At 32.4% G+C, this 25,003-nt stretch overlaps 1 protein-coding gene across 4 annotated transcripts in view; it reads left to right on the top strand.

Annotated features, from left to right (window-relative positions):
* Positions 1 to 25,003, top strand: part of HBS1L (HBS1 like translational GTPase) — a 73,594-nt gene that overhangs the window by 11,566 nt on the left and 37,025 nt on the right. For 2 of the 4 annotated variants that reach the window (XM_060283531.1, XM_030853402.2), the window contains exons 3-4: positions 307 to 435; positions 3,535 to 3,729. In XM_060283531.1, the coding sequence (XP_060139514.1) occupies positions 307 to 435; positions 3,535 to 3,729 (324 nt within the window). Of the gene's footprint in view, positions 1 to 306; positions 436 to 3,534; positions 3,730 to 4,930; positions 7,024 to 25,003 lie in introns of those variants that run through there. The other 2 variants (XM_030853404.3, XM_060283533.2) reach the window with 2 other exon arrangements.

Raw genomic sequence — 25,003 nt, 5'->3', positions numbered from 1 at the left:
AGCAGGCAAGGATTAGGAAAGATAATTTTTGAAAACTGTGGAGAAAGTAAGCTCAGTGTTTATGAGATAGAAGGAAAGAAGGGAGACAATTATAAGAGGCTAGTGAATGGTTAGGTTAGTAAGGACATTTGAGCAGAATTTGGGTGTGATATGTTTTGTCTTTGTTTTCATCCATTATTATAAATGTGGGCAAATGGCTGTAGGTGGTAGGTCAGAATCTTTGATTTTTATTTTAACTGTTGTTAAAGAAAAAAGTTAATGGGAAATGGCTATAGTACAACATTCTTTAATCATTGTATATTCTAGCTGCTCAGTTTATTTACTCACGACGTGACAGACCTTCAGTTGTTGAACCTGTAGAAGAATATGATTATGAAGATTTGAAAGAATCCTCCAATTCTCTTTTGAACCATCAGCTAAGCGGAATTGATCAAGGTATAGTAAAAAGTAGTCTATCTATGTTTCTTATCTGAAAATGATTAATAATCAGTTTACCGGAAATTATCAATTTTATTTTTCATAATAATGATCGTGGGTAGTAATGGTATGAACTACCATTATATCTTATATCTTCAAGGAAAATGTACATTTTATTATATTTTGTGAGGACTAGATGGTTAACAGTATGGTTGACAAATTGTGTGGCTGTTATTTAATGACTGGAATTTTTTATTGAAATCTCCTTAGGAGAGAAACTTCAATGATTTGTTTTCTTTTAGCAATATTTATTGTTTCATAAGCTCTATGTAGAGCTTATGGTTAGATTACAGAAGCTCATTTCCTTGCAAAATGTTAGGTTCCAAAAGTCTGGTTTTTATTAAAAAAAAAAATTAAGTCTGAAGTAATACTATACAGTGTCCTGATTGGTCACAGTCATGTAAATTAAGTTTCAAGGTAGAACTCATAAATGGTAATGGCATTGGTTCTGAGTTTGCTTCTTTTTAGTTCTCTTAAACATTTTAACAAAGATATATTATATTTTGGTTTTTGCCTTTTATAAATAAATTTCAAATATGACATTGTTTCAAACATACTACTCAAGCTATAGATTGATGAACAATGTAGTAGACCTAAAATCACCAAGTATAACAGTAATGCCATCCGTTGGTAATGAGTAGGGCTGAGCTGATTTGCTCTTTCTGTGGAGTGTGGCTTTGTTCTAGAAATGTTTTTAAATTGAAAATTTATAACAATTTAAAAACAGGAAGGGGGGAGTATATGAATCTGAGAGCTGATCTTTGAATAAATTGGTAAAATATATGTCAGCTGCTAGCCAAATCAAGAAAAATGGAGGAAGCACAAATATACAAAATTAGAAAGCGGAAAGGGAAACAACAGAGAATAAAAAAATTCATCAACTCGGCAAATACATTTGTCAGTCTGGATAAAAGTTTGTAGAGGAGCTGCTGTATAAATTCCTTGATAGTTTCTATTATATTTTTAAAGACTGTGTTATAGTTGTCATTGTCGGGGGAGAGGGTAGGAATAAAGTAGAATCTCTGCTGTGCCTCAGAATGATTAAGGAGGTATGAAATTCAGAGTTATGTTTGAGAATGAAACTTAATCATTCCCACCTGACATATGTGAGTAACTGCATGATAACAATAATGATTGTAGCTCACCTCTACTAACTGCTTTCTGGGTATTGTTCTAAGTGCTGTTCAGGTAATTGCATATTTAGTCTTCATAACAACCTTATGAGGTAGGCCAGGTATTGTCTTCATTTTACAGGGGAAAAAAATGAGACGCAAAGTTACTTGGCTGAAGTTGCACCAGCTAGTAAGTGGCATTAGGATATGAACCAAGACAGCCTGACTCTGTATGTCTACTCTTTGTGTATGTGTAGACAACAGTTACTATAATTAATTAGAAGAGGCCCTGATGCTAGCTATATACTAAGTATTCTTAGTATTACTATACTAAGTAGTATTACTATATTAATATAGTAGTATAATAGTAGTATTAGTAGTATAATAATAGTATAATAGTATAATATTATAATAGTATAATAATAATAATAGTAGTATTACTATACTAATAGTATATACTATATAGTATATATATATATACTATATACTATACTATAGTATACTATTAGTATACTAATAATATACTATATACTAAGTATACTAAGTATTCCAGTTTTAGTAATTCATGTATTTATGAAATAGGTATAATTTTTCAAGTTTAGCTTATTAGCCTATAATTAATTTTGGACTCAAGCAAAGCAGAATTACCCAAATATTTGAGAATTTATTTTTAATAATTAAAAAAGGGAGCAATGGAAAAAGTATTAAATACTTCTTTTTTTAAAAAGAAAGTATATTGCGAGTAGATTCCTTGTTCAGTATGTAAGCATGTAAAAATGTAATGTACAGTGCATTCTGTGAACTGGTTTCATTGGATTAGGGAGTCTGAAAACTTGAGTTATATTTTGATTACTGCTAAACTTAGTAGTGCCATGATTTTCAGTCCTCTTTATGACTTAGAATTTGATATATCTAAGTCATAGAGTTACCGTGAGGATTACAAAGGATATATATACATATGTGTATATGTATAGTGCATATATATGTATTAATATTTTGAAAATTGTCAACTGCTATACAAATATAAATTAATATATTCATGCATTTTTATTTGGTGGCCCCTAGGTACCAGGTACTATTTTAGGATCTAGGGATATAAAGCCTTTGCTGTCGTGGAATTTACGTCATTATTGAATGTTATTAGTAATTACTTTTTATAGTAACATAGTCATCAGAAAATAAAAATCCTTAAATATTTTAGACATCCAGATTTAAATTTTTGTGTTTAAAATGAATGTCCAGGGACTTCCCTGGCAGTCCAGTGGCTGGAAATCCATGCTTCCACTGTAGGGGGTGCGGGTTTGATCCCTGGTTGGGGAACTAAGATCCCACATGCTGTGCGATGTGGCCAAAAAAAAAAGAAAAGAAATGTCCATCCTTTCCTTAACCTATTGGATTTCCTAATATTTATGGCATTTTTATGCCAAGTTATCTTGCCCATTTTTAAAGCATTGTTAAGGATGATTTTAGTCGGCTGAGTAGAAACTGAAGTTAGCCTAAAATAGAACGTACTTAATAATAGTTAAGGTAGTAATGCAAGAAATTTAAGAAATGTACTTAGTGATTAACTGGGTTCACTAACTCGTTAGAAATATTTTCATAATTAACCCTCCCTTTCTACACACGTAAAAACTCATCAGTATAGACCTCATCATCCTCATTGACTGAAATAGATTTTAGTGTATACAATTTACGCTTTTTTCAAGGATTAGTCAGTATTACTTTGGAGACATTTATTGTAGTGATTTCTTAATTATTGAAATTGTTCCTCTGATAAGGGAAGCTAGGTATATTGTGGATAAAAATATAATCACTGTAATTTTTGCCAAGGGAAAATGAGTTGAACATCCTACTATAGTTTCAAATCCTTTTTTCAGTTTTGAAGATTGAGGGTTCTTTCATGACACCACGTAGTATAGATTTTAATTATTGTTGTCTGTTCTAGCTCGTCTTTTTTCATGCCTTGATCACATGAGAGAGGTACTTGGAGATGCTGTGCCAGATGACATACTGATTGAAGCAGTTCTGAAGAACAAGTTTGATGTGCAGAAGGCTTTGTCAGTGGTTCTGGAGCAAGATAAAATGCAGAATTTGAAGGTCAAGAGTGAGGGAGCAATATCTACAGGAAAGATAGCAAAAGGTATGCTTTTACTTGTTCTCTTTTAGTTTTACAGTTAATGCTTTGAAAGAGGCTTTGATTTGATTGAGCTGTTAAGAAAAATGGGCAGAAAATTTTGCATGTTATAATAATTCTTATCAATTGATTTTCCAGTTTGTGAATTTTTAAGCTCAATGGCTGCGTTCCCTTCACTCTGTTAAAGCCTGTTTTTTAATTTCCTTGCTTGTTCTTGTAACTAACAGAATATAAGGGAAATAAAATTAGATAACAGCAAGACAGAACACTTTTTGCTTTTAATTATTGGGTTTTTTTTTAACTTTAATGGGTCAGGAGATAGAAATTAATAGCCAGACAATGTCAAAAAAATCCCTTTATGGTTATAACATTTTATGAATATAATCTAGTTTTATTTAAATATCCTAAGTATTATAATTCTACTACTCTTTCATTTTATAGCCAGATCTTTAATTTTAAATTTTAGTATTTGGGGTTAAATTTAGAACTTAGTCCACAAGAGAAGGGAACCAATTATATTAATTGGTATGATGCCTGTCAGTAGGAGCATGGTGATTTGTTAACTGGGTTGATATTTCTCATAACCTAAAGACTAGATTTTTGCCATAGCGAAATTGTATACAGTCTGTTACTATGAAATAAGGGTCATTTTTATGTAAATTAAGATTTTTTTATTTTGGTGGGGGATGGGATGCACTTTTAACTGACCAGTAATATGAGAATGAGTCTGTAATGTGTCATCTATATTAATAGTTTATCCCAGATCACAGTAGAAACTATAGGGTATTATTTGTTTGCATGTTTTTAATACATTAAAAATACAGAAGATGAACCTAGTTCTTTCCATTGGTTTTTTAAACGTTTTGAATTTGAGACAATCCTGACTATAGTTTAAGTATCTTAAAACCTCACATTTATAAAACTTGTGAAAATTAGAACATTGACTAACTTGGTAATTACCTTTGTATATATCAGTGAACAAAGTATGAAGGTCACTTAAGATGGTTAAAGGAAGGTAAAATCCTTTTTTTTTTAAGAATGTTCGCTTTTTATTAAATAATGATCAAGTGTCACTTTATTCATGCCATAATCAAAAGAAACATTTAGTAATTAAATGCCTCATTTCATGTTTCCTTTTGGTTGCTGTGACTGTCTTCTGCATATGTGAACCTATTCATCTGAAAATTAATGGCTCTTGTAAGGTAAGGAGTCTTATTATCTTCCTCTGAAGTTTCAGCTGATAATGTTCAAAGCTCTTGTCCTCAATCTGCAAACCATTTGGATTGCAGTAGCAAACCCTTTGATTTTTCTGGCCCAGTAGCGAAATATGGATTATATCATAATTCTTCGGTTGTACCAAGTCACTATTTACTCCGTAAAAAAAAGAAACTTGACAGACCTAAAAGTGAAAAGAAACTAGAATCATGTAAGTTAACAAAAGAGCTGTCGCTAGCTGACCTAATTGATGATATGCCAAGAGATTCTTGTAAAAGTCAGCCATCAGTCAGATTATCATCCACAGATAGTCTGGAGAGTCTACTTTCAAAGCGTCTAGATGCTGATTTGTTAAGACCTCATGCATCTGAATGTATTTCCAAAGATGATTCTGCGTTCAAAGGAATACCAGATTTAAAATCCTTGATGATAAAGAGCACAGCACCTAATAACTCTTTATTTATTCACAATAATTCAGTACCTGATTTGCAAAACATTCCAGTACAAAACAGTTTAGGAAGTTTAAATAATCCTTTGCTCTTAACTAGCTCATTGGAAAATATGGCTGTTGGTAATTTAAATGCTAGTAAAATGACTGAAGTTGGAAGTGTTTCTTCAGTTGAACAAAGCACCAAGAATTGCATATTAAAAAATGACAACTTGCAGTTTTTCCAATGTGAAAGTCCATCCTTAGCTGAACTGTTTCAGGAGCACAAAGAGAACAATCCGAGCCAATGCTTTACTTTATCTGATCTTTGTAACCAACCATCTGCCAGTTTCACAGATCTAAGTTTGGGATCCTTTCCCTTGTCACAACTAGCAAATCAGTATCAGTCTTCAACTGGAATATCAGAATTAACAGGATCTCTGTCATCTTTGGCGTTTTGTAAAGCTTCTCCAACAAGAGACGTTGAGAATTTGTCACTTTCTGATTTGATTGCAGAAACAATTGATATAGATAGCTCTCAGATTAAGAAAGATTCCTGTATGCTCAGTTTATGTGAAATGAGGTCACCTGGAATAGATTCTAATATCGATCTTAGTGTCCTCATAAAAGCCCCAGATTTTGTTCCAAAACGTGTAGTAGACCAATCAGTTGCTCCAATAGCAGGAACTAAAGTTCTAAGTTCAAAATTAGGGAAAAGTTCCAATTCTTCTGATGATAATAAGAAAAACACTAAAGGCTCTCTGACTAGGAAACCACCTTTTTCTGTCTCTTGGACCAAGGCCCTTGCTGCCAGACCTTCAGCTTTTGCTGCAACACTGTGTCTTCGTTACCCATTGAAAAGCTGCAAGCGACGCACCCTTAACCTCTATAAGACTTTTCTGTATAGTAGACAAGTTCAAGACGTAAAGGACAAAGAGATAAGTCCTCTTATAGCAATAACACCATTTGACTTCAAATCAGCATCTCCTGATGACACTGTGAAAGCTAATCAAAAGAAAGCTTTTACTAGAGAATAGTAACAAAAGGAAAACTTAATAACTGTTGTAGAGCTTTTTCTTTTAAAGTCTTTATAGGATTACTTTATATTATGGGATTTAAGTTGTGATTTTTGTATTAAAATTGTCTTAAGTCAGTTGATAACTTCAGTTGATATGTACTTTTGCACTGAACTATTTTTTTTTACTCTGTCTTCTTTTAGTGATAATTGGCTTTAAGTTGATAGCCTACAATGGGTGTATGTTTACAAAGTGCTTATGGAAACTTGATATTGTGAAATCAAACCGCAGCTACTTTTGTTTAAAGCATTCAGCTTTATAAGTTTTTACGATGAGACATTTTCTTTTATAAAATAATTTTGTGCTTTGTTCTTAAATGAAAATGCCACCACTTGGGATTATTACGGTTTAGTGATGAAGATTTTTCTTATGATATGTGGCATAGCATAGCTGAGACCGTATTATATTTTAAAATATTAGTGAAATCATTCCCAGTTTCATTATTTTTCTGCAGGTGAGTACTAAAACTTTTCTATTAGAAAATCTTAAAATTTCTGACTTTTAATAATAGTGTGGAGGTTGTTGAAGTACATTTTTCATGATAATGAAATGAAAATCCTTTTAAGGGACCATGTACATATTAAAGATGGATTAATACATAAATTATTTTTATACATTTTCAAAACCATTTGTGCTAAATGAACACTTTAAAATAAATATATATAAAGTCTTTTCAAGTATGGTTGCATGTTCTTGAATAGATAATCTTATCAGATTTCCTTCACTTTTTTTACTATAAGTAATGAAATGTGGAGTTTTCCTCTTTGCTACTGACAGCTTTATGTGCTATAATGACAAAGTTTCAACAGTGGCAGGCCAAATAAGAGCTTTTCTAGTCAGTAGAACAAGTACGTAATTCATCCCTTAAAGCAGTCATCCTCAACTAGCAGTCAGAATCACTGGGGGAGTTTTTTTCAAAACACAGGTACTGTGGTTTCACTTCAGCTATGGTGAAATCAATCTCTGAGGGATGACACTTGGGAATGTGTATTTTCAAAATTGTCCCCAGTTGATTCTGATGAGTTACTTCTACTTGAGAACCGCTGCCTTAAAGAAATCAGTAGAATGAAAGAAATTACTAATGCTAAGGATAACATTGGCCAACTTGAATTTTTAATTTGTATTTTCCAGTAATTAGGAATACCAAGGAATATTGCTAATTAGGAATTTAGGGTCTTTTGCCTAAGAAGATGCTGTTTTTATATTATTAGTTATTTCTTGCAGGAAAAAATATATAAAATGTTATTTCTTAATGAGAATAAAATAGCTATATTTTCCCAGTAAAGAAATATTTTTCTCTCACAACTACTTTACTATGCATTTGATAATTTTTTTTGTTGTTTCTTGTTTATTTTCAGAATGACATTCCAATCTTTTTCGTTGTGTATGATGTTTTTATATCCAGTGTTTTGGTGGGAAAGCTTAAGCCAGCCTATGTCTTCATTGTTCTTGACCACTTTCTTGTGATGTCTTCAGTTTTTGTTTTTAATTGCAGATTTCAGTATGTATCATTACTGATGCTTAGATAATATAAATCACAAGTTATATTTTATGCTTGATTTTAAAGTTTGAATTACTCCAACTGCTGATTTTGTTTTTCTAGTCTTGAACCTTAATCAAACATTTTAGTAATTTTGAACTATTAGTCTATGACTCATCAACTAGGTTTATATAGTGTAGGCAGTCTCCAGTTTAGAAGTGAATTATATTCTAAGTGTTTGTTTGGAACTGACAATAATTCCCGATAGATTAAATGCTACACAAGTGGTCCCTTTACTTATGAATCCACAAATACTTGTTTAATCCATATTGAAGTTGAATAGTGTTACTGTTATATTACCTTCTTTTATAACAAACTAATTTTCAAGTGGAAATATACTTTTTAAACCATATAGCAGATCTTGTAGAGTGAACTAGATCTCCTTTTGTTGGCTGATCAGAATTGTAACTACTATTTATGAGATTAATTTTTTTAGGGGAAAAAAGTTTCTGTATTACAGGGTGATAGGGAAGGTAACAATTTTTAAATGTCTCCCTATTTCCGTTTTCACGGCTACTGGTCTGTCAGGCATGTATCTGACATGCTGTTGTCCTGTTGACTGAGATCTCTGAGATTCAGAGACTGGAACCAAGAAGACCCACTGTCCCTTCTACCCTTGGCCATTGGCCCTAGGTAGACAAGTGCCTGCTTGTTCACGGATACATTGCTAGTGACAGCAGTTGTTTGCACTAAGTGCATATTCTGCACCAGCTGCTGTTTATTGACTGACTGCTGTCTTGGTAGCTCAGGTATGCTAAGTTTTTTGGTTTATTTTCCAGTTCAAATACCAGTTTTGAAGTGCAAAGCCATTTTTATTTGCATTATGATCAAGTGCATTAATAGTTTAGGAATAGAAATAATGTAATTATCTTCTAAATGATATAAAATACAAAAGACTTAAAATGACCATTTTTCCTCTTCACTTTTTTTGGTTTTTAAAAGAGCTGGTGTTCATAGATGTTTTTCCCTCTTGCATTCTAAAGTCTTTAGTTGGCTTTTTTGGTTATGGTTCTTACCATTAATTGCCAAGAACCAGGGTTTCACTTCTGTACAGAATATTTTGCTTAACTTTTCTTTCTTAATTGTTATATCTTTTTCCTATTTCCTAGTTACTGAACTGGTATTCTAGCCTCTTTTCCTCCCTTTAGCTTTGAATCTTTCTTTCTTAAACTTTTCTTTCACCTTTTTTTCTCATGTAAATACTAATAACCATTTCCAGTGTTTTATATTTAACTTTTAGTAGTCAGTGGGAGGTCATAGAACTAATTGTCATACCAAGGATAAAACTAGTCCAGTGCTTTTCTATATGTGGACCATTGCAAATAAACAAGTACACAGTTTATATATTGAGGAAGAACTATGTATCAGGTTTCTGTTTTGTGTTCACACAAGTGTATATTTACTTGTAAAATCAGTTTTGTAATAACCTAGAAATTATTTTCTATTACTTTTATAAACAAAGGTAATGCTGACTAGACGGGGGGATTCATATGAATTTCTTTAGTAGTTTTCTTTTATAATTATATAAGGCTCAGTGTATGCAGTTGTATATTGTAATTTTAATTTCTAGGGTGTAAAAGACTTGTTACATTTTGAGAGTATATATACATTTTTATAAAAGTACATTGAAATAAATTATAATTTCAGAGGTTTTCTAAAATCAGGTGTGAAAACATCACAATTTATCCATTAGGATTTTTTATGTAGGCTTGATATTTCAGATTGGTATTTTAATAATTTATGATGAAGGTTTCTGTAAACAAATTGGAAAACAAGCTACGTGGTTGTGAAGACTTTCTTTGAAGATATTTGTCATTTAGAATTCTTGTTTTCCAAGAGGTAGAATTTTATGTTTTTACTTTTTAGGACTCACATAGAAACATTATTAAAGTATAGAATATGGTGACATGGGTAATATTGCAAAGATGGCAGTGGAAAGTAAAAGAATCGATAAAACTACACATTTGTGATGTTGACATGCCTGGTTTATATGACTTAAAGGAAAGTGTCATTTTAGTTATAGGACATGTCCTGAGATGAACAAAGATCTGATTCTCAAATGGGAGGGGAAAATGGGTTCTTAAACACATAATTATATTTGTTACAGTGTGTGTAGCATGCATGACATTACACTCTCCAGAGCTGACATCTTTGTCTTCCTGATGCAAGCTGCCACCTCCTCCTCTGCTTGCTGTCTTTATAAGCAATATCACCGTCTTCCAGTTGCTTAAGCCAGAAACCTAGTTAGCATCATCCTTGATTTCTCTTCCTCATTTACTTCTTATAGCTGATTACCAGTCCTATTATTTCTGCTTTACAAATAAGTAAATATATGTGTGTAGATATATAGTTGATTGTTGTTATTTGTGGTAGTTATGTTTTATAAATTCATAAATTAGTGAACGAAATATGGGAACATTGACTTGGTGAATACTGAACCATTGCTCCTACAAGAAACACAGGGTTAGGTTCCTGTGATCCTCTGGTCACAACATTTTTGTCAGCCAATCAATACATAACCTTGTTTTATGTATGTTTAAAGACACTTTATTTAATATATATTATTTATATATTATTGATTAATTGACATTGAACTCACAGCCAGTAGCACTATAACTTAATGCCTAAACAAAGTGTTATCTAACATGAATCTTTTATTTGTAAGGCATATTGCAGCTGCCTTGTGCTTAGGAACACTAAACAGTGCTTCAGACTACTCTTGGGGACCATTTTAAACAGCAAAACTACCAACTAACAGCTCAGTGTGAAAAATGTGGCAATAAAGAGGCCATGAAAAGGGCACTTGCTTATAGTATGAGAGCTGAAACAAGAAGGCAGAATGTCACCTTGTTTGACCTCAGCTGGGAACGTGCCTATTGGGCTACTCAAATTTTGTCCTGCTCTGCACTTGTCCACAAGAGACTACAAAATTGTCGAAGTAATGATTTTTAGTGAGTAGTTGAATTCATGAATATGGAATCCTAAAATGAGGATTGATTGTACATTTTTTGACCCACTACTCTGTGGTCTTACTGCTACTTTTTCTCTTAAAGGCTATTAGCTTTGCAGAATTACTAAAATATTTAACTGGCTTCTTTACTTCTCAGTTAATTTTCTCCAAAACAATTTCTGCAATACAGCCAGAGTAACTTTTGTAAAATGTAGCTCTAATTTTCTGTTCCCCATATAAACCCTTTATTTTATAAGACCTTTTATCAACTGGTTTCACTTTGTGTAACCCACTACCCAAATCCACCCAAGAACACCTACCTGAGTTTCCTCTGCTTCTATAGTACTTTGCCCTTCCCCCTCCATTTCTCCACCTGGCAATTAGCTCTTGAGGTTGTAGTTTATATTCACTTTACTCCTAATCCTGAGATAGGAGAACCTTCGTATGTACCCATAATTCACTGTATTCCTTTTTATTACCACCCCATATAAAATCATAACCCCCCCATACATATAGTTCCTTTCCTTTGTAACCCTGCTTTATTGTTCCTCACAACCCTTACATCATCTGACATTGCGTGTGTGTACACAGTTTTTATCTGTCTTCCTACTGCTCCCCAGTCTCCCCCCACCCTCCCACGCAATTTCTATGAATGTAGGGTTTTTATGTGTTTATTGCTGTATTCCCAGCTTAGAATACGTCTGGCACATAAATGTCGGAAAGGATTTTTAAAGTAAAAAGTAAGTCCCACTCTTAAATACTGTCCCACATCTTGTTCCCTAGAGGAAGCTGTAAAACCTGAAAAGAAAATTTCTTTTATATTCTTCTAGAAACTATTTGCATGTTACACATATCAAATGTATATATGTCATTACACAAATGGGAAGATATTAAACACTTCAGTGTCTATATCACTTAGCAAAGTATATTGCAGATCTTTCCTTACCAGTGTATAGAGATCAATCTCACTCTTTTTAAAAGCTGTGTAGAATTCCATAATATGTTTGTACATTAAACAGCCCCTGTTGATAAACATTTTAACTTGCTATCACTAAATGATCCCAAAATGAACATCCTATGTTTCTAGAAATTGAATTTCTATGCCAATGAGTATATACTTCAAAATTTTTGATACATACTGCCTAATTGTTGTTAATAGCGGCTGTGCTAATTTCCTTCCCACAAGTTCACGAGTGTTTTTGTTCAGATTCTCACAGATAGGATTATTACTCTTTTTGGTGTTTTTTTCCTGATAATTGGAAAATATTTTTTTCATTTATTTATATGTCTTTAATGAGTGAGGCTGGCTGCTTTCTCACATATTTAAATCTATTTGTATTTCTCCTCCTTAGAACTACCTATTCCTAATCCTCACCCATTTGTCTGCTAGCTGTCTTTCATAATGACTTATATATGTGTGTGTGTGTATTTAATATATTCAATTTTTATATTTAAATTCTTAGAAAATCCTTTTGTTATATGCATGGCATATACTTTTTCTTACTTTCAGTTTGTCATCTTTTAAATCATTATTTATAAGACAAATTGTTGACTTTATTATATTCAAATTTACAAATCTTTTCTGGGCTTTTGTTTGAAAGTTCTACTTTACTACAAGATAATTTTAAAAAATTATTTCTTATATGTTTGACAGTTTCTCTCTGTTTTTTAATTTATTTTTTTAAACATTTGAGTGTTTAGTCTAGCTGCTATTAGGGGATAAGGTAGAAATAGAGTTTTTCTGTCAACAGCTTTTCTTTTTTGATGGCTGGATTTGTCACAGTTACCTTTTGTTGTGTTACACATCCTTTTTCTTTTTTAACCTGCTTAGAAATGCCATCTTTGAAATATGCTAAATTCTTCTCTCTCCATCTGTCTTGTCTGTTTTGGGACTCTGTACTATTCCATTTCTTTGTCTTGTTCTATGCCAGTATCAGCTTTTTAATTACTGTAGCTTTTTATTACTATTAGTTTTTAAATATTTTATAGGCTGTCCTATTTTTTTTCTCCTTTTTCATAGTTTTCTTGAATTACCTTACGTGGCTCTTTTTCCCACATGAGCTTTAGAAACAACTTATCAAATTACTGAAAAAAATCTAGTTCTAATTTTTATTGGGACGTTTAATGTTATCAAAAGATTTTTGGAGAAAAAAATAAACCATTTTCATAGATGTAAAAGGCTTTAGCATTACACTAATAGACAGTAAACATTACATTATTTAAATAGGTTTTCTAGTATTGGTCAACACTGGAACATTCCTAATTGGTCATGGTGGTTTATTCTTTTAATGGGATGGATTTTATTTGAAAATATTTTATTTAAAATTGTTCTATCCATAAAATTAATTTACAGTTTTGTGTGTGTGTGTGTGTGTGTGTGTGTGTGTGTGTGTGTGTGTGTGTGTGTGTTGTCAGGTTTTGGTTTCTCGTGGTTTTATAGAGAGCTTAGAAGGTTTTCCTGTATCCTATAATAATCTGAAGAGCATTAAAATTATTTGTTTTATGATAGGAATTATCTTTCTCAGTATTCTAAGCTTAGTTTGGGAAGCTTTAGTTTTCTGAGAAAGCTGTCCATTTCATCCAGGTTGACAAATGTATTTGTTTAGCATTGTAACAAACATTGTCTTACTATTATTTTAGATTCTTCTATACTGTGGTTAAATCTCCATTCTTATTTTAAATATTGTTTTCTTTCCTCTACTTTCCCCCTCTGCCTGCTCTTTTTCCTCTTGAGTTTTACCTTGTAATTTAATTTTCTTCCCCAAAGATGGGCTCCTAAATTGGTAATTAGTTCTGCTGTTTTTAATTCATTAGTTTGTGAGTTTATGACCTAATCTCTTCTATTTTTAATATTCTTTCTGAGTAGAACATTTAATTTAAATACATTAAAGTTTTTTACCATAAAAATTAATATTAATTTTTGAAATTTCCAACACAGATAATAATATAACAAACACTCATGAACCCACCCACCATTTAGTTTCAACAGAAGGTAACATTTGCCACACATACTTCTGATCTCTCTCTCTGTTCTAAGAAATAAATTGTTAGATTAGAATCCAAGTTCTACCCTTTCCTTGTTCCTCCCCACTCCCTTGAAGTTGATAATGCGTGTTTCTATTTTCTCTTGCTTAACTTTTGTCTCTGTAGTTATTGTTTTTCTTATGAATACTGTGTTTGCTGTAGCATATGGGTTCTTTTAGATTTACTGTTATTTTCTGGATAATCCACAATTTAATTTTGATTTCCTTTTTAAGCCAAGAACCTAATTATTCTTTTATTTTTTAAAATTTTTATTGGGTATCACTGTTTTGGAATGTTGTGTTTCTACTGTACAGCGGAGCAGAGTTCCCTGTGCTATACAGCAGGTTCTCATTAGTTATCTATTTTATACATATTAGTGTATATATGTCAATCCCAATCTCCCAATTCATCCCACCACCCCTTCCCCTGCCCCCGCTTTCCCCCCTGGTGTCCATACGTTTGTTCTCTACATCTGTGTCTCTATTTCTGCCTTGCAAACTGGTTCATCTGTACCATTTTTCTAGGTTCCACATATATGTGTTAATATACGACATTTGTTTTTCTCTTTCTGACTTACTTCACACTGTATGATAGAGTGAAGTAAGTCCATCCACGTCTCTACAAGTGACCCAGTTTCGTTCCTTTTTATGGCTGAGTAATATTCCATTGTATATATGTACCACATCTTCTTTATGCATTCGTCTGTTGATGGACATTTAGGTTGCTTACTGTATTTGCTGTAGCATATGGGTTCTTTTAGAGTTAACTATTATTTTCTGGATAATCCAGAATTTAATTTTGATTTTCTTTTTAAGCCAAGAATCTTTTTTGTTTTTTTAAATCCCAGGTTGTGGTGGGATTTTTGTTTGCTATTTTTGTTATGATTACTGGTTTCATTGTACTGTTATCAGAGAATGTGGTCTGTACCTTTTACTCTTTGAAGTTTATTGAGTTTCTCTTTGTGGTCCAATGTAGTTTTATAATGATTTCATAGACCTCTGTCAAGTATACGAATTCTGTTTTAAGAAACCAAGATATGATATATTTCTGTTACTTTTCAAATTTTTGTAGAATTCAGTATTCTTACTTAAATTCTATTTCCTTGATTGGCTATAGGCAGAGAGGTAAGTTAAAATATATTTTATTGCATAAGCATTTCACCCTGTACATTTTGATAGAAGATACCTGATTTTTCCGTGGATTTGAAATTTTCATTAATATAAAGTTCCTGGTTTGCTTGTTTTATGCCTTTTGCCTTAAATTCAGTTTGTTTAACATTAATATCATGTTTGCTGCTTTCTCTAAGTTTTATTTGTCCATTCTTTTGCTTTCAGTGTTTTGAGTCACTTTGGTTTAGTCGCGTTTTCTATATTTGTGTGTAATTTGGTTTGTCAGAGACAGATAGTTTTTTCCCATTTATGGCATTGATACGATAGATGTAGTACCTTCTGTCACTTAAAAAATATGTTGTTGTCTTTTATATTTATGTATTTTAATATATGGTCTGTGTTTGTTTTGAGTTTGTATATACCCTTTGATAAACTGGAAATATTGTAGTTTATCTTTTTGTTTGTTTTTTAATTTCTTTTCTTTTGGCTGCGTTGGGTCTTTGTTGCTGCATGCAGGCTTTCTCTAGTTGTGGCGAGTGGAGGCTACTCTTCATTGTGGTGTGCAGGCTTAGTTGCTCCACGGCATGTGGGATCTTCCTGGACCAGGACTTGAATCAGTGTCCCCTGCATTGGCAGGCAGATTCTTTTTTTTTTTTTGCGGTACGCGGGCCTCTCACTGTTGTGGCCTCTCCCATTGTGGAGCACAGGCTCCGGATGCGCAGGCTCAGTGGCCATGGCTCACGGGCCTAGCCGCTCCGTGGCATGTGGGATCTTCCCGGACCGGGGCACGAACCCGTGTCCCCTGCATCGGCAGGCGGACTCTCAACCACTGCGCCACCAGGGAAGCCCCCTGGCAGGCAGATTCTTAACCACTGTACCACCAGGGAAGTCCCTATCTTTATAATGTAATAACATGTTACCATTTAAAAATTTTGCCAACTTTAAACAGTATATATGTGTTGATCTCTCATGAAAGATGAAGAAATTAACACACTTATACTTCACCTCCTCTTTATTTCTCATAATTTTTGTTAATATTTTAAGTTCTTAGGGAAAGTATTTACCTTTACACCTTTTATAATATATTTAAACTCTTATTAACTGAATTAACTTTAAACAGTTTTTTAATGAGTCCTGGCTTTAAAAGTTGAGCTCATCAGAGTTATACTTTTTCATACTTGACCTCTTCTCTCCCTTTATCTCCTAATAGTTTTAGTCATTATATACGTAGTGCCAAGATTTATAGCATTTTCTTAGATTCTGTACTCAAAATTTCCTTAGTTTTAAACCAACCATAGTTATCTTAAAATTGATTGGTTTCTCATGATTAGGCCTCTGTTTATCTCTTGTTCGACTTTGACATCTTTTCCACCTCTCACCTTCCCCTACCCCCAAAATATACATGTTTGAAATATTTCCCAAATCATTGAATGTATGAAAATGATTCTGTGACCTGTATCTGCATTATAAATAATAGTTCCTGGTTCCTCTTTCTTTCCTGGAAGGCTTTGCAGACATTGCTGTATCATTTTCTATTATTATATGTTGCTAGCTAGCCCATTCCACTGCTTCTAGTGTGGCTTTTTTTATTTCTGTAAGTAGTTTTTTTTTTTTTTTAATCTGTATTTCTTGTGAGCTCTGCTGGCTTACTTTTCAACTTTTTCTTCTGTTGTTTTTATCATCTTTTCTTTTATCGTGTGTGTGTGTGGGGGGGGGTATGTTTTTTGGGAAAAGTGGGATAGAAACATCTTTACTTTGTCTCTTTAACTGGATATATCTTTCCGGCAGCACTTGATTAGATTAAATGCCCCTATCAACTGTGAAACTAGATTAATTTGAGAGGCTTGTGAATAATTTCTTTCTGGGTGTGTGCTATGACAGACCTTGTTCCAAAGGTTTAGATGCTTAGGTATAATAATTCTACTGTCCATATCAACATGACTTTAAAATGACATACCATTGAACAGTCTAGGAGAAGTTTCTTTTATTATACTTACTTGGAAAATTTTTCAGTATTTTTAGAATTTTGAATGAGAACTTAATATCTGTATGAAAATTAACCTTTTATCTTATAATAAGTTGGAACTCTTTAATTTCTAAAATGATGTATTAAATGTTTATGTGTCTTCTTAGATAACGTTTTAGTTCATTTTATTAACATATATAATATTGAAAGTAGCCATTATAGCAAATACAAATAACCTTAGAATGGGTTATCATATAATTTTGTTATACATTCATATGGATGAACTGCTAAAAGAGTGTATATTTAGGGGGTAAAATCATGGAACAATCTGTTTTCTGTTGGTATTTTCCTTGCCACCTTAAACCTACCAAGGGCAGGGGGATTCATTGCCAAAACTGTAAAACTAAGTAACATAGACTCTTGGGTTTTTTTCCACAAAAAATCCAGCAATTGAGATATACACAGTATTATTGTTTGAAAGGAAAATTCTGGGCAGAAAAATCTTACTATTTATGGTTTAAAATTTTATGATTAGAAGAGAAACTTGGAAGAGAAATAGTTTTCGACAAAATGGATATTACTGTGTGAAATGAGGTTTAACTCTTTTGATTGCTGTTGAGTCTTTTTCTAATGTTGGGTTTACTTTGATTCTTTTAGAAAAATAGTTGATCTAAATAAAAGTAAACATTAAAGAAAAAATAGTTGGTCCACAAATATGGAAAAGGAATCATGCGTAATTTAACATTTTGGGGACTTCCGTGGCTGTCCAGTGGTTAAGACTCTGCGCTTCCACTGCAGGGGGCATGGGTTTGATTCCTGGCGGTTCAATCCCTGGTCACGGAACTAAGATCTTACATGCTGCGCAGTGTGACCAAAAAAAAAAAAAAGTTAGCATTTTATATGGTTCTTAAAGTTGATATTTCCATTTGCCTCACAAATAAAGTAGCCAATAAATGTTTATATTAATCATATCATTAAGGAAATTCATTGTTTAAAAGCGTTGGAGTCTCTGGAGAAATATACTTTAATACTGGACAATTCAGGTACTATTTTTTTTTAATTAATTAATTTATTTATTTTTGGCTGCATTGAGTCTTCATTGCTGCGCGCTAGCTTTCTCTAGTTGTGGTGAGCGGGGACTACTCTTAGTTGCGGTGCGCTGGCTTCTCATTGTGGTGGCTTCTCTTGTTGTGGAGCATGGGCTCTGGGCGTGCGGGCTTCAGGAGTTGTGACATGCGGGCTCAGTAGTTGTGGCATGGGGGCTCCAGAACGCAGGCTCAGTAGAAAAGGAATAGTAGAAGAGCCTGTGGTGCGCGGGCTTCTCATTGTGGTGGCTTCTCTTGTTGTGGAGCACGGGCTTAGTTGCTCCGCGGTGTGGGTGACCTTCCCGGACCAGGGCTCGAACCCGTGTGCCTTGCATTGGCAGGCAGATTCTTAATCACTGCACCACCAGGGAAGTCCTCAGGTACTATTTTTGCTAAGATTTGTCTTGAGTAGTATTGGTTTGCTCATACTGTTTAGAAACCTATTATGCATCATTTTCCTTTCCCTTTGAATTTCATCATTTTTCCTTCAAACAAAGTTTTTTCATTTACAAAAAATAAAGCCTAATTTTACATAATGAGGATATAGTTATTTGCTAGCATTGTTTTGCTAGTTTTGTAGTATTAATAGTCTATTAAACAAACGTCATACAGTTTATCTGCATAGTACTATTTGAATATCTGTAAAGTATTATTTGTGACTATACTCAGATGATGATTATCATATTCTTGCATCTCAATGGCAGATTGTTCCCTAGAGAAGGTACAAGAAATTAAAGATAAAGCAGAGTTGTAAACACTTGGAACAAGGTCATTTTTTTTTTAACTTGGTTATTGTGCCGTATTTGTCTCTTTCTTCAACATTACCTGAGTAACTAAATAGGAGTGCTAGTGATGTTAGATCTTTAAGAAGAGATGTAACCTCTTTTTTCTCCCTTCTCCGGTCAAATATGAGATTTTTATCCTTATCCTGGAAATAAAGACTATGATTAATTTGAAAAGTCGGCGTTACAAAGAAAAATTATTACTATAGGATGTTATGAACACTTCTGAATCTGTTATGTATGAACTTTTCAGTAATGTACTTAAAATATATTATTTTGCTTTAATTCTTTTTTATATAGAGCTATATTTAACTACAGTTTTTCCGATGTCCCCTTTTAAATATATTTTTTCCTTGAAAAATATTTTCATTAATTTTTCTGTCACTGAGTAATTTTATTAAAGCAGTTAGAAGAATTTTATACTTGTACAGAAAACTTTAGAATTGGCTTTCTGCTTTAAAATTCTGTGGGCTTTTGAAAGGAAGTGGTTTATTTCAGTGAAAAAAAGTAGTTCAGAATGTTCTCAGATATGTCTTAAGATTCTCTTTGTGTATACACCTACACTGGAAAAACTGAAGCATTAATTGCTTAATTTAAAAATAATTTGCTTTAGACTCTCAAAACAGCTTATCTTCTTCGAATAGCTAGTACCATATAAGAATTGCATGAATGTTAAATGCAGTTTTCTTTTAATCCTAATTACCTTGCTTTTTTTTAAACCATAGAAATTATAATCAGATTACATATATTTGTATATACTTTCTTGTTTCATTCCCAGGCAATTATATATACTTTTTAATATTTTTTGAGTGCTTGGCATGTGCTAAAGAATTGCTAAGTATTCAGTAAGGGATTAGGATTAGAATGGGAGCCGATAAATACAATTCAGTTTAGCCAACATTTACTGCATGTTCGCTTTTTATCAGAAAAATGTGGTAGCCATTGAGGACATAGATTTAAGCCCCAGACTCTTTCTTAGAACTTTATAGTAGCCCCTCAGGGGCTAAGTGTGGTTTAATAGAAGCACCAAATATAGCCAGGATGTTCTCCCTCTGAACAAGTTGCCTGTTGCTTTTTATTGGCTATGTGTAAAAGTATTCTGTTCTGGGAGCTGCTACTTCTCAAGGGAAGATAGGGAAGTGAATTAATACATTGAATGTAAACTTTGTGTCGGGCTTTGTGTATATTTTATTTGATTATTATGAGAATCTGTGAGGTAGGTGGAAGAAACTGAGGCTTATATGAAATAGTTTGTTATTTCACACAGCTATTAGAGGCACATTGTAACTCAAACTGAGTTCTTTTGAACTTGAACACCCCTTTAAAATTATTTTTAATTTTAATTTTTTTAATTGAAGTATAGTTGATTTACAATATTGTGTTAGTTCATTACCCTTTTCATTGTTATATATTACTTGCAACAAGTTTTTATACTATAATTACTCAATCTTATTTTGTATTTGTTGGTAAGTATCTTACGGATAAAATTAAATCCCTTGTTAGGGAAACCAGTTTTATCATTAGTGAGGTACTTAAAAATTACTTTCAACTATTTTTTTCTGCTGGTATTACTTACAGACTTTGGCATTCCTATAAGAGAATTGATGTCAATTTCTAAATCCTTGCAAATTAGTGGTCCTAAGAAATGAAGTCCTTTTCTAGTTCATTTAATCTTAAATCACTATGTTGTCTTCTATTCCTTACTTAAGCAACAATTCTGTTTGATTTAAAATTCTGAAGAATTTAATTTTTTAATAGTTGCTAGCTTGGTGCCATCTTTAAGCACATGCTTAAATAATAAATAACAGTGTTTATTGAGTAAAGCTAGAAAGTCCAAATGAGCCAATGGATACCTAATCCCATTATTCAGAATTCAGAACTGTTAGCATTTTGATGCATTTAAGCAATAATAGTAGGCACTATTAATGAACACTTACTACACACCAAATATTGTACTAAACTCTTTATATCTGCTATTTTATTTAATATTAACAATAATCACATAGGGATTTTTATTTTTTATTCTCATGTCACCAGGAGGCTCTGAGGCTGAAAAATGGCTAAACACCTTGCCCAAGGCCACAAAACTAGTAAATGGTGGAGCCAACATTCAGAATAAGATGCTTCTGAAGTTCTATCTTTTATAATTTGTGTATGTGTTTCTACGTATAGGGAATATTAGTTTTTTTTTTTAATGGAACCACTCCACTTTTTAACCCATTAACTTAATCATATGCTGCAGACTTAAACAATTTTTTTAACTTTGTTAAATTTTATTTTTAATTGTGGTAAAATACAGAAAGCATAAAATTTACCGGGTTAACCATTTTTAAGCCTATAGTTCAGTAGTGTTAAGTATATTCACATTGTTATGCAACCAATCTCCAGAACTTTTTCATCTTGTAAAACTGAAACTCATACTCATTCAACAGCTATCCATTTCCCCCTTTCTTAGTCCCTAGCAACCACTCACAGACTGTTTTGGTATACCAATAATTTAGGCTTCATAGTATTGTTATTTTATCTACCAAATACCTATTATAGGAACTTAAGTTTTTCAATGTATTTTTACCAAAAATGCTTCAGTAAACATTTTTGTACTTTTTGTGCATTTTTTTCAATTATTTTGTAAAAGATTTTTCTAGAGTAGTATTGCTGGATAAAAAGGTACAGGCATTTTTAATGCTTTTAGTACACATTGTGAAGTTACCTTTGGGAAGACTGTACTAATTTACTTCTTGTATTTAACTGTGAATCATAATAGCATTGATAGCATTAGTTTATAAAGGATAATTATATTCCATGAAAGGATTTTATATTCATATTGATGTTTTCATTCATTAACAGAGTAGGTAAGAGTCAGATCGATTATGCCTTTTGGGTGGGGGAGCTTGTTGTGATGACAGTCACCTTTGTGTCCCTGAAAATTGTATCCATGGTGCATTGTGCATGCTGTTATAGGTTGGCAGTGTTAAAATACCATTTATTCATGAGAAAGCAGTACCTAACTTATAAGTTTCTGTAAGTAAAATAACCCATGTAATGCAATTGGCACAGTGTCTGGCACATAGAGAATGCTCAACAAGTGATAGCTGACCTTAGTTCAAAGAAATAAAGTGTTCTTTTACTACCATCTAAGGAACAAGTGCTATAAAAAGTGACTATATTAAAGTCGAATGCATTGAGGGGCTTATATTACTTCCACTCACTTTTCTTTTTTTTAAGTCATTCATGATGTTTTGATGTAAGCTCTTTTGAGGGGATTACCTATCTTCTCAGCCATTTTTAACAGCTTGATATAGATTCTTCCATGTATTTCTTTATTTTCACCTAATATATAAAAACAGACATATACATAGAGGGATTTTTTATTACTATTGTAAAAAAATGATGTACTATAATTTTCATTTTCCTTATAATACACTGTCAACTGGAGTATTTTCCAATGTATTCTTTTTGGTAATTACATAATATTCCGTGGTATGGCTGTGCTACAATTTATTCAAGATTTCCCATATTGAAGGATATTCATTTTATTTCCAATTTTTGCTTCTATGAACTATTCTGTTTACAGAACATCTATGTACATATCCTTAAAAACTAGGGCTTTTGATTCTATCAGATAGATCCCCTGTGGTGGGATTGCTATTTTAAACGTATACTGTTTGCTTTAAATAGATATGGCCTTTGCTTTATGAGAGGTGTTATGTTTCATTTTGGACAGTCTGACAGGTAAGAAGTTAATGTCTCATTGCTGATTTAATTTTCATTTCCATGACCATTAACGAAGTTGAGTATGTTTTCATATATTCACTTGCAATTTGAATTTGTGAATTGCTAATTATATCCTTTGCCCATTTTTTAATTGGGTTGTCTTTTTCTTATTAATTGAAGTCTTGGTATTATAGATATTAATCTTTTATTAGTATATGCATTGTAAATAATTTTCCCAATCTTTTCATTTTCTTTATTTATGGTATCTTTCCAGAAAAATTTAAAAATTGGATGCCATTATATCTGTCTTTTTTAACTTACCAGGTTGCAGTCTTGGATTAAAAAAAACCCAAAAAAACCTTAACCACTAGGTTATAAATATTCTCAGTTTTCTTTTGAGAGAACTATTATGTGAGTTTTTTACATTTAAGACATTTAATTCCTCTAAAATTTATTTCTGTGTAAAGTGTAAAAAGTGGTCGAACTTTATTTTCTTTCAGAGTTTCATTAGAATTTAAAAGATGCATCAACTTTATGCTCTGACCGGTGGCATGTGGTATAGTAGAAAAGGATGATAGCTCTCAGATTATAGTTTGTAATCTAGCTCTTTCATTTGCTATCTGTAAACTTACTGGATTTCTCTGAGACTTGGTTTTTTTCTTTAAAATGGCAAAAATATTATCTATCTCAAAGTATTATGACTTATCCTTAACCCAGCTTGTACCATATAGTAGTATCTTAAAACAATATTAGTTTCCCTTTCCTTCCCTTTACTAATTGCTTTAAAGTTCATTACATTTGTTATTATGGAGTTATTTCTGGATATTGGATAATATTGGATATTACTAAGTTTTCTTAAGTTATTTAGGAATGACTCTTTGCCCCAATTATGAATTCAAGATGAAGTGTGGAGATGGTTGTGACCTACCGTATATCTTTTTTTTAATTCTTTTTCTTTAAAATTGAAGTCTAGTTGATTTACAATGTGTTGGTTTCAGGTGTATGGCAAAGAGATTCAGTTATATGTATCTATTTCTTTTCAGATTTTTTCCCTTATAGATTATTATAAGATATTGAGTATAGTTCCCTGTACTATACAGTAAGTCCTTGTTGGTTATCTATTTTATATATAGTAGTATCTATTTTATATATAGTAGTGTGTATATGTTAATCCCAGACTCTTAATTTATCCCTCCCCCTTCCCATTTTGTGTATATCTTTTTAAAACTTAAATTGTTTAGGATTATTCAAATACAGCAGCCTCTCCCTTTTTACAGTCATGTTCTTGAAAATCTCAAAGATAGAATTTAGGAAAGAAATTGAAGACAAAGTTGAAATAAGGATTAAATTGAATCTGTATAGGCCCATGTATGTGTGCACATGTGTGTATTTTACAGTCACTAAAATAAAATGGTGTAAATGACACCTAAATAATGAGAATATTAATGAAAATTCATGTCTTTAATTTGATTATTAATGCCAGTTTAATTATCATTTATCATCTCTTGCTAGTTGGACTCCTTTCTTGAAATTTTCAGCAAGGTTCTTATTAACTCTTTTCCTTATTTCAGCTCATATGCATACTATGAGCCTTTTATTTCTACTGTGCCTTTTCCTCTACCTAAATGTTTAGTGTTTTTCTGATTTTACGACTAGAAGTTGTCGATTCTCACTGCTAGTTTCCACAGTAATTTGGAAGAGCATAGCTGCTTGTGTAGACTGGATTTACATTCTAGTGGAACCACCTATCTGTTAGCTGTGTGCCCTTAGCAAATTACTTAACATCCTGTGTCACAGTTTTCTCATTTGCAAAATTAGGATAAAAATAATTCTTATTTTTTAGGGTAGTTTTGATGTTAAATGAAGTCTTAAATGAAGCAATTATAGCATTTCTTGGCAGACAGTAGGAGCTCATTATATTTAGATTATTCTGTGTTGTTGAGGAGGCATTTCTCAAATATACATTCTTAGCTTTGCCCTTAATAACATCATGCCGAAGCTTAAGACATGAAGGATTAACAGGACTTGTTAGGGAGATGCTTAAGGGTAGATAATTCCAGCGATGGTGATATAGATTAGAGCTCTCAGGGAGAGTTTAGAATAAGTTAAAACAGAAGGCCTAGGGAAGAATGGTGAGGAACACTGCTACATTTGTCTAGTTTTTTGAAAAAGGGTTTTGGTATATACAGTTTCACTCTGTAAAATAAAACGCTTTGTTTTATAGGCTGTCCTATTTCTGGTCTAACAAAATTTTTATTACAGCAGTATTTAAAAATGAAATATAAATGGCTTTTTTAAAGGAAAATTATTAGTAACATAGTATTGCCTTTATTTCTTAACTCTTGAAGTAGCAAGAACTCTTATTGGTCCTAATATAATTTAAATTAATTAC

The sequence above is a fragment of the Globicephala melas genome, chromosome 14 (assembly GCF_963455315.2).
Source record: "Globicephala melas chromosome 14, mGloMel1.2, whole genome shotgun sequence".
Classification (NCBI taxonomy): Eukaryota; Metazoa; Chordata; class Mammalia; order Artiodactyla; family Delphinidae; genus Globicephala; species Globicephala melas.
This window is presented reverse-complemented; position numbering and strand designations above follow the sequence as displayed.